Genomic DNA, 10,808 nt, shown 5'->3' with positions numbered 1-10,808 from the left:
TCTACTCACGTGAGTAGAGCTGAACGAAGTCAACCAACTGAACTAAGTCTATATAATTAGTACAAAAATCAAATCATACCCGTAACTTGCCAACCCAAAATGAATTTCGGGCTGGATTGGTAACTGATCATAAGGGAAAATTAGAGGGAGATTTGGTTGGGAGGTGGGGGTTACTGGCATGTGCAGCATTGATGGTGACATGGAAAGATGAAAATGTCCATATAGCTCAGATTAGTGACCAATTTTGTCACAAGGATCATCACAACACAAGTTAAAATATTATTTGGCCTTGGTAACCACACAGTCAAAAGTAAAAAAGGATCAAAATGATTTGTTATGGAAGTTAAGAAGACCTAAATGACGTATATTAATATTATGCAAGGAAAAAGAAAAATGTTAAGACTGATACTTCAATCACTAGCTTGCTTGCTTCGACCCCCCCCACCGCATGCATGCCGCAAATATAAACATGGTACGTGGGCGGCGACGCATGCATAAGTTAAGTTCCATTGGTTGGGTGGATTTTATTCAGGCTTAAATATTTATTGGATGATATAATTATTATTCATGGATCCTCCTACGCTACAGTAATATCATCCATCAATGTCTCTCTATTTTTATAATTATGATTTATATCTAAGCGCAGAGTGAGAGTGGGATTAATTAAGGAAGATGGCTAGTCGTCGTCGGATATAAATTAAATTTTAAAACGGTGAAGAGAAAGAAGAGGTGCTGCTGGACCTGGTCGCTCTAATGATTAGAAGATAAAATGTCTACATGGATAGTGACGTGGCATAAGCAAGCTACGGGGGAGGAGAGAGAGAGAGAGAGAGAAATGAGATTATTAATTAATTTATGAAAAGGTGATGGTCAACGGGTAGTCGTTCAGTCCACTCAACAACTCCAATTCCAAATCACAAGATTGGCTACGACCCGCGACCCGTCTCGATAATACACCACAGACAGACACAGACACAGACAGACAGGGCACTGCACTGCACAACCCAACGCCCACCCAATGTCCAAAGAAAAGAGCCACACCACAACACAGACGGCTTTGTTTTCATTTCTACTCGATAAAGCGACACAAACCGCCACTTCGCCCACTTCGCACCTCCCTCCCTCTTCTTTTCCCTGACATTTGTACGGTACTAACGGACTGATGCTTTCTCAAAATTACAAATATACCCATTTGCCCATTGGGCCTAGGGGTGGCAATTTCCTACCCGACCCGTTACACGACTCAAACCCGCAAAAAACACGACTCGAACCCGCACGATTAATAATTGGGTAATTTTCGGTCAACCGTTTTGACCCGTTTATTAAACGGGTGGGTTTCGGGTCAACCCGCCAACCCGTTAAAATACATGTGTAACCCGTTTATTAACGGGTCGTGTCACGGTCGTGTCAACCCGTGTAAGACACGCCAACCCGCGAAAAAATATAGGGAAATAGAGACTTCAAAACACACATATGGAGTTTCGAACCTCCTCCATCCTCATTACTCTCCAACACCTTATCCACCATGCTAGATACAACTTTGTAATTATATACTATGCCTTTTGATATTTATAATGTTTCTTTTTCTTCTTTTGTTTTTCTTTTTTTTCCGTCTATCTTCTCCTCTCTCTTTTTTAATTTCTTTTCCTTCTCTCTTTTCTCCTCTCTTTTTTTACTTCTCTTTAGTTTTCTCTCCTCTCTTATTTTTTTCTTTTCCTTCTCTTTAGTTTTCTCTCCTCTCTTTTTTATTTTTATTTCTTTCCTTCTCTCTTCTCTCTCTCTCTCTCTCTCTCAATTTTTTTTTGTTTTCCTTCTCTTTTCTCTCCTCTCTCTATTTTTTTTTGTTTTCATTCTCTCTTCTCTCCTCTCTCTATCCTTTTTTTTCTTTCTTTTCCTTATATTTTCTCTCCTCTCGCTGTTTATTTTATTTAAATTTTTTCAGTTGTGACTTTTATAACATGCATGTTATTATTTATCAACCCGTTACACGACTCGAAACCCGCACGATAAAAGACGACCCGAACCCGACACGACACGTTTATTAAATGGGTTGGGTTCGGGTTGAGCATTCTTGACACGTTTAATATCCCGACACGAACCCGACACGACACGACCCATTGCCAGCCCTAATTGGGCCCCTCGCTCCAATTGAGCCTCAATATATATTGCTAAACAAACAGTGTCCAAACCAAACAAAACTACTCATCAGTATTTGTACACTTAAACCTTAATAATCTAATTTAATCAGTGCAGGCAGGCGGGCAGGCACAGTCCAAATACCATCTCAGACAGCTTCAAGCTTTTCCAGTTCCATCAGATGAGTCACCAGCAACCGGTTCAACAAAACACATTATCAGTTCACAATTCACAAGGCCCAGCCCAGGATAAGTCACTCAAAACATATATGCATTGTCATAGACAAGCAAAGGAAAGGTCCCCGTCCCTGTGGACGGACAAATTATTCAGCATCTCAACTCATGTATCACATACTTAACACATCACCAGCCAGGATGATGCGCAGCAACTAGCAAGCAAACACATACATCATCATTACTTACTACGACTATATTATCTTAACTTAATTACAACCATCAAGTGAAGTGAGTGCCCATTATTATTATGATTACCGCACCAGGGTTTAGGGCCCAGGCCAGACAGACTATCCATCCCTAACAGTAGAACATAACCCTTTTCACATTCTCCTTCAGAGCAGGTAAAGGCCTCACAGCAGCATTTGCATTCGGTGTTCGCGTGCCCCGTCCACCCGTGTACCCACGTCCAGCATTCGCACCACTTGTCACTGACCCCCCTTCTGACGTCTGTGGTTCCAGATAGAAACGCGCTCGGAATGCAGCAAGATGTGCATAGTATGCAGGGGGCACTGCCAAATTACATAACTCATCAATTTTACCATTGACTAATAATTGTCACAAAATAACAAGCATCAAATACAAATGCATAAGACAGAGGATGTGTGTTTTGTCACTTCTGTGTTTATTTGAGAGAGAGAAAGAGAGAGAGAGAGAGAGAGAGAGAGAGCTCACCAACGGACACAGAACGTGTGCACCTTGCATATCTGCATGAGTTGAACACAATCATTAACCCCCCAGAAAAGAACATAACCAATACATTGAACATGAAATTAAGAAATATATCAAAAACTTACGTATAGCAAAGGTTATTTGTAAGGGTCTGCAATCCATCAGCTGAAAACTTGTTTTCATCCCATAGCACATGGTAATGAGCTGGACGGCTAGTGCCCTGTTTGACATGATGACTACCAATTTAACAACACTCCCAAAACTTGTTAGAGTATATATAAACATAGAATTAACCAATCACTACCTGGATTCCAGCATGGCTGCACAAGTAGAAGTCAAATTCAGTTGGATGACAGATTTTGGAGTCGACAACGGTACCTGTAAATTAATGTCAAACTGTTTTATATCACATATGTATGTTCTGAAAATCATGGAAAAAAAAAATTCAAATCAAGCAGAATGAATACCAGGTAATATATTCCCACTTCTGTCAACAGCTTTGGGGTCAGAATGGTTGTTGGCAAACAACCTGGTATGATGTCGCTTCTGAACCACAACAAAAGTCACGGGAGGCTGATAGTCGGGCTCCAAAGAGGCACATGCCTGAGTTCACAGAGAACAGAAATATATACATTAAGATGAGGAAGTGATTGACTGACGTTTATCAATTTCCAGACAGCTGCAAAACTTAAAAGAAATTTACAATATATAAATGAAAACTGGAGAAATTGATAATTTAGCAAAGTAGATTTACTTTACGAATGGCGTCAAGTTCATACAGCAAAACTTGATAAAACTGTCCTTCACTGACACCATCCCTGTAAAGCAATAAATAGACCATTAGATAAGAAAAAGAATGGATGAAATGCAGTGGCAGCATAATATAAGACGTGCCTGTAAAATATGATGCGTTGAGGTTTCTGCCCAGTTGATCTACGGAAAGATATGAGCAATTCCCTGTATTCAAAAGAATAAATATAACTCAATCCTACTACCCAAAACACGTTTATTAAAAAAAATTAAATTAAATAATCATAATGAAGACAGCTACATACTACAAGAACCTAAATGAATGAGAGAGTCATACTTGATCATGCCACCAGACATTGTCCCTCTTGCTGGATCCTGCCATGTTTTGAACAAATCTTGGATGAGTTCCTGTCGATGGGCTTGAGCAGAAACCAAACCAGCATACTTTGTAACTTCAGGCCAATCTTGAGAAGCCACAACCTGATTTTTAAATTAAAATCTTGAAACAGTCAAAAGCTACTCAAGGTGGAACAGAGAATAAATTCATATGCAAGCTAAAGCACATATGTATGGTCAGTAACTCACAGCCGCAATTGATGGACTTGAATCCTCTCCAGGATGAGGATGGGTGACATCAGCACCGAAAATGATGGTAGGTCGGTCGCTGACTAAAGGAATTCGCCTTGACAGAGCATCAACTAGCACTGTATTCCTTCCCCCAACCTTCACATTAATCTTCAATGTTACATTTGCCAAATACTGTTGCTTATTTGTCTTAAATACGTGCTTCGTTAAACAGCACTGGGAAACAAGGCCAAGATCTGTTTCACAAATTCGTTTCAAATCACCTGGATAACAAATCATGACATATTTAAGTCCAAGTTTTAATGCTAAGATTAAATAATGACAACTTTTGAAAAGGCATAATGTGGTGAATTTAGTTCAAGTTCCAAACCGTAAAGAGAGCCATTATTATCAGGCAAAATAGCAATAAGCAGCTCAAGCTCCTGGCCCTGTGGCTGGAGTTTGGTCATCGCTTCGTGGTAGCGAGTTTTTAGGGCCCTCTCTACCTGATCTGGACGAGCACTAATAGGTGGAAGAACTGGTTCTGGATTAAATGCCTAGAGAGAAATCAAACACTAACATGAGACATCTCAGATTTAGAAGAGAAGGGAAAAATATAAGAGCATCACAGGCCTCATACCATGCCAGAAATGTTACACATTTGAGCAAGTTCATGACAGAACCGACGGGCAGCAGCATCTTGCACGTTCCATGAGAAATTTATGCACATCCAATTGTTGACTGTGCCCCCATTAACCATTTTCTGTAACAATATATAGTAAATAAAAAAAGCCTAAAGAGAATAACATAATCTCTCTATTTTGAAACTCTTACGGAAGTTTACTAATGACTTCAACAAAAGGCACAATCATCTTCCTCCCTCCTGGGGAATGAAAAAAAACACACGCATACACTAACACACAAGAAATGTATTAGGGTATAGAAAAGCAAAATCATGCATGAGCAGTATCAATTAAACCTACTCAACATGAAAGTGACCAATTAGTGGCTAAAATAGCTACATTGCTCAACAGGCAAATGTCACCCATTGGAAAAGCTATATTTAGTGCATGACTGAATCAACAGCCCCCAAAAAATTACAACCATTGGTTGTAACACTTGTTATTTGAAAACCCACTGGGACTCAACACAAAAAATATGTGTTTTAATTGCCAGCAGATGATAGGGCAGGATAGCATGTGCAAGGCCAACCAAATCAACAACTGATGTAGTTAGCAACTTAGTCCAGAAGAAGCAAAATTTCAGACCACATGCCACTCCAGATATGCAATCCACTTCATATTGCAGAGGTGATAACTCTTAAACAGAATCTTGACTAATGATAGTTGAAAGCCAGCAGCCGACCAGTGCCCAAGACCATTATTGTTCCACAAGCAATTTCAAAACAAGCCATAACTTTGCTAAATTTCTAATGATCACCTGACTCATAATATCTGTGGCTTGTCTTGCACTTTCCCTTTCCCTCCACCCAGCCGCCAAAAGAAGAAAAAGAACTGGGAAAAAATTGAAATACTTGCTTTCCTTCACAATGCAAACACAATGTTTCTTGAACCCACCACCACCTACTTATTTTAGTTTTACCAATTAATTTCTAAGCCAGTGCTACAGGATTAACAGGAACCCCTAACATCTCCATCACAGGGAAACAAACATGCTAATGTAGCACAAAGTCGATAACAGATTTCATAGGACGCGGCCAAATTAATTGGGTACGCATGCAAACAGATACATATAGATATCCAGCTTCATCTGTTCTTAAATTAAAGAGGTATTCTAAATAAGGAGACCATAAATCTATGCAAAAGATACCTTATTCATCATGTTCCACTGTCCAACGCGAGGCAGGCAATCTTTTTCTCTACCCGTATCATGATATTTAAGCTGCGACACAAGATTCAAAACTTAATTACCATCCAAATAGTGAAGGAACAAAGGGTGGCACCAGTTAGAAAAAACTATTAGACAGCAGAAAATTAAATATCTCTTACCCTTGGTGCAGGAAGGATGCGAGCTTCAACTAAAGTGAGATTCTCACTTATTTTAATTCCAAACTCTTGAGCATAAGGATCTGCGTGGTAAGCATTTTGACGAACTGTCTGAGGAGTGAAAATTTCAACCAACACATACCAAGTGAGTATATTTTACATATCAGTCCTATGGAGTGTCAAACATCAGGTGACAACCTTTAATTTCACTACAAGAAAGAAAATTTCCACAATATCAAACCTGCATGATATCAAGTTCCCTTTCATGAGGACGCTGACAGGTCACCTTCAGCAAAGCAGTAATCTGTCTCTCATTCAACCTCCTTGAGTACCTTTGACCCTCAACAATTTTACAGACCTGAACACAATAACGGCCTATTAGCATGCTTTCCCAGTTTATAATTACCAAAAATAGTTACAGTTATTTACCTCCATGGGCAAATAATTAGATCTTTGTTGATTTCCCACTTGTAGACAAGGCAGTTGGGTGTGCTTAATAATGAAACCATAGGTTTCATGAAAGTACTCAACAACTGATTTCATAGTACCTCTTTCATCAAGTGGAAAACTAAAAAAATCAAGGAACAACATCAGAATAAATTTTTTAAAAAGTTTTGGATGCATCTGATATGAATTGGTTTAATTTTAAGAATCAGCTACAGATTTCATGGTACATCCCTCAGGTGAAAAACTAAGGGCCTGTTTGATAAAGATTCTAATTTTCAGTTTTCTTTTTCTTATTTGAGAGACAAATGAGACAGATGATAGAAAAGAGAGAGGGAGATAAAAGATCATAAAGGTGAAGAGAGGCATGAGAAATGTAAAACTAAAAACTACTTTAATTGATTTTAGTTTTTAACTTATACACCATTATATGTATTTTTTCTCCTATCACGCGCATCTCTATCATCTCTCTTCTCACTCACTTTCAATTCAAGTGTATTATTTTTGTTCTTTCACTTTCCTCTTATTTTTCCTTCTCTATCCTTCCACTTTTGACAGGCAAGGCCGAGCATATAAAAAGCACATCCATAGTTTAGGATGAACATTGATGAAATTAGACATTTAGGGTGGGGGCACTAGAATCGGCCCCAAAGTATGGGGGTTTATGATATTTTCTTAAAATATATAATCTTAAGCAAACATTAATCCTCATGTTTCTACATGGACACACGTAACCAACGAAGACATAAGATGTCAATACTCACGTCAGTTCTCTTGTTGCCTGCGATGTCAAACCAGATATGCGGTATTTTCTGCGCATATTTCCACGGTGAGTGACCTCAACCTTGATTCCTCGTAGAGCCTTCTTTATCTGTTCATGCACAAATAGAAGGCTGTGATTCTGATATCTGCTATAAATTAAGGCAAAATTCAAATTCTCCATAGACTGTGTAGACATCCCATCCAGAAAGTTGCATAAAACAAACAAGATCACTTTGTCACAATGAATATATTAGCCTTTATTTATTTTTATTTTTTTAGAAGGATAACATGAAAGTTGATTTTGACACAACATAAGTAGAAAGGAAAAATAAGAGGGAGCTTCTGCTGCGGGATCCTACACCTGCGGGAAAATAAATGGACTTCACCATTCAAAAGGTGTGGCATAAAACATGATCCAACACAAGCACAATGCCACAGTGGAAGCTCTAGGAGAAATAAAAAAATATAAACCAAAATTATCAACACAAATCATCACAAGCACTGCAGACAGAAGTATCAAGACCAAGACAATGAGAAAAATCTAACCTTCACCCGATCAGCATCAGACAATGGTCTAGATGAAATATCTCGATTGAGCAGCTCATTGACAAATTCAATGACCGGCAGTGGCTCAATGAAAGCCGTGGAGGACATATCTGGACCATTGATAATTTTGTCAATGTAACATAAAACATGGCAGTGGAAGAAAATGTACACAGTATGCATCACTTGTGGGACAGTCAAATTGATAATAGGTGGTGAACAGGAGAGGAAAAAAAATCATGATAATTGCATAAAATTTCAATTAAAAAACTTCAAAGATCAGGTACCAATATTCAGAGACAGCCCCATCTGTGTTGGACGAATACTTTGATAGAATCCACGCCAACTTTCCAAACCCTCACCAAGTGACTGCCTTCTCCCCAGATCAGGGGAATAAAATGAACGCCCCACAGGATAGTAACTACAATCAATCAAGACAACACAGAGTTAGCGCTAGAACAATGTCAAAGTAATGTGCAATTATTGGCATGTATTGGGCACAATTAGAAGATAGATATTGTATACCTAGCAGTAGGCAATTCACGCAGAACAATGTCAAGAACCTGAAGGGCTTCCTGAGGAGCCTCAGCTTGCCTCCCCTGCAGAAAGAGTTCTAGATGGTGCAGGTCAGCACGTGCAGCAAATTTGATCACCACTTTAAATTCTCTCTCCCTCCTGCATCAAGAAGATGAGTAAGAAGACTGTATACAAAACCTATGTACAAATACAAACTGAGCACTGAGTATCCCACCTTTGCCCGCCTGATCCATCATCGTCATCCATAAGTGCGATCTTAAACTCTTTTGATGAGAAAGGAAGTGGCCCAGCAGTATACAGACTCTTGCGCCCATCGTAGGCAGGGAGCCGATTTCCAAGATGGGATTCCCTGTATAAATCCACCAGCCGCTTCATCACAGCCCGATTCAACCTCCGTGATGCAATGTCAGGTGTAATTGTAACCTGTTAATAAGTAATATATGCATTTGAAAGCAACCATGATCAACATAAGTTTTAGAACAATATCAGAAGGATAGAGACATAGATGGAGTGTAAAAGAACTCACATCATACTGGTGCAAATCTTTGTCTGGCAATTCAGCGAAGAAGTGGTTTGCCTTGACTATACATTTTATGCCAGTGGTGCCTCTGCCAGGGCGAAGAGGGAACCTCACAGACTTACTTGAGGCTGGAATGGGTTGAATTGCATGGACAGGAGCAGGAGCAGGAGCACCTTCTTGCTGGATAGAAATCTGTTGAAAAGGCTGTACCAATTCTGAAGACTGAGGCTCATAGGGCGTATAGGGTGCATAGGCTGTGGGGCCTGTGGGCTGAGGGGTGACCCCGGCAACATATGGAGCAGGGGTCGCTTGGTGCAGGTCGGGAACTGATGGTCTGGCTGGACCACCAACATAAGAAGGTCCTCCTCCCCCACGGCCACGACCGCCGCCGCCATGACCGCCACGACCTCCTCCTGCCTGATTTGGGCCTCCTCCTCCCTGACCACCCCTGCCCCTACCTCGATATTCATGCGCCTGAGCCGAGGTCCCAGCATAACTATATTGCTGCTGTTGTGGCATCCCACGGCCACGGCCACCACCACCACCATAGCCTCTCTGGCCTCCTTGTGGTCCTTGTGGTCCTTGTGGCCCTTGTGGTCCTTGCGGGGCCCAGGCTCTTCCACCTTGGTAACTTCCTCCTCTTGGTCCTTCATTGTGTTGTTGGGGTGAAGGTGAAGGTGAAGGTGAAGGTGAAGGGGAAGTCCTTTGGAAGGCTTGATCACTGCCCCCACTACCTTCCTGAGGCTCGGAGGTTTCACCTCCACTAGGATTTTGAGTTCGCTTCTTCCTCCCCATGATGGTTTCCAACTATTGATGGCTGACTGCAGAGCGAGTGCACAGCACACAGATCAAACCATAGTTGATTTGGAACTTACCCACTCTAAGAAGAAGCTCAAAAACTATTTGAGACTAAATAAGCAAGAAAATCAACATTCAAAGACACTTGAGACTGAAATTCATGGCCAAATCGAGCAGACCCATACATATCGTTGAATAAGCAAAGCAAATACTTTATATAAGCCTTTAAAATAAGAATAAAATAAAATAAAATAATTAAGAAAAGCAAAAACAGAAACCCCTATGCACAGAGAGAGAGAGAGAGAGAGAGAGAGAGAGAGAGGCAGGGAGAGGGAGAGGTTGTATAACTGACCTCAGAAAATTGAAATGAAACGGCAGTTCGTCAGAGGAGCAATTGCTTTGCTTCTCCTGGTTCTGGGTTCTCTCTCTTCTTTCTCTTCTCTTGTATTCTTTCTCTGTGAGAGAGAGAGAGAGAGGAGAAAGATGAAATTTTCCAATGAATATGATGTGGTACGATACAAAATATATTATTGTAGTACAATATGAATTTTTTTGTTTTTTTGTTTTTTTTGAGGGTAGAGGTACTAGAGGTAGACGTAGAATTAGTATTAGTTTAATAAAATAAATAAATATATATTATGTAACGGTATCTTGAATTTTAAAACTTAGTGAAACCCGCAATTAACAATGACCGCTGGTAGGTCTTTGAAAATGACAACTCCGCCTCCGCCAGTGAAAGGCGGCAAGAAACCACCTCTGGAGTCTCGTCCTCTTCTTTGGTGCTTCACTTGTGCACACCACCACCACCGCCAAACAAATAAAATGACCTTCTTCTTAAACAAT

General features: G+C 40.2%; 1 protein-coding gene across 2 annotated transcripts; it reads right to left on the bottom strand.

The window, feature by feature from the left end:
- Positions 1-2,387: 2,387 nt before the first annotated feature.
- On the bottom strand, positions 2,388-10,482 carry LOC103338882 (protein argonaute 1-like). 2 transcript variants are annotated; one of them, XM_089041072.1, is made up of 22 exons: positions 10,318-10,482; positions 9,174-9,988; positions 8,862-9,070; positions 8,636-8,785; positions 8,398-8,531; positions 8,114-8,223; positions 7,570-7,676; positions 6,791-6,929; positions 6,603-6,719; positions 6,365-6,472; positions 6,186-6,257; positions 4,996-5,118; positions 4,747-4,912; positions 4,377-4,639; positions 4,129-4,271; positions 3,936-3,998; positions 3,796-3,859; positions 3,509-3,644; positions 3,346-3,419; positions 3,167-3,261; positions 3,045-3,076; positions 2,388-2,881 (listed from the first exon to the last, which is right to left on the bottom strand). In XM_089041072.1, exons 2-22 carry the CDS (start codon positions 9,960-9,962, stop codon positions 2,670-2,672), a joined length of 3,306 nt encoding a protein of 1,101 aa, XP_088897198.1. In that variant the 5' UTR covers positions 9,963-9,988; positions 10,318-10,482; the 3' UTR covers positions 2,388-2,669. The 2 variants fall into 2 exon arrangements, with proteins under 2 accessions (XP_088897198.1, XP_088897197.1); XM_089041071.1 differs by lacking the exon at positions 3,045-3,076 and having other exon boundaries at positions 10,318-10,480.
- Between the last annotated feature and the right edge of the window lie 326 nt (positions 10,483-10,808).

This window comes from Prunus mume, linkage group LG7 (genome assembly GCF_029339155.1).
Source record: "Prunus mume cultivar Tortuosa linkage group LG7, ASM2933915v1, whole genome shotgun sequence".
Taxonomy (NCBI): Eukaryota; Viridiplantae; Streptophyta; class Magnoliopsida; order Rosales; family Rosaceae; genus Prunus; species Prunus mume.
The sequence above is the reverse complement of the archived record's forward strand: the minus strand, read 5'-3'. Positions and strand labels throughout refer to the sequence as shown.

Bases quoted from the DNA above. Each gene is read 5' to 3' on its own strand.
- LOC103338882 (XM_089041071.1), bottom strand. From the start codon at position 9,962: ATGGGGAGGAAGAAGCGAACTCAAAATCCTAGTGGAGGTGAAACCTCC. The intron at 6,930-7,569 runs GTGAGTATTGAC...TGATTTTTTTAG, and splicing joins CAGGCAACAAGAGAACTGAC to TTTTCCACTTGATGAAAGAG. The intron at 4,640-4,746 runs GTTTGGAACTTG...TTTGTTATCCAG, and splicing joins TAATAATGGCTCTCTTTACG to GTGATTTGAAACGAATTTGT.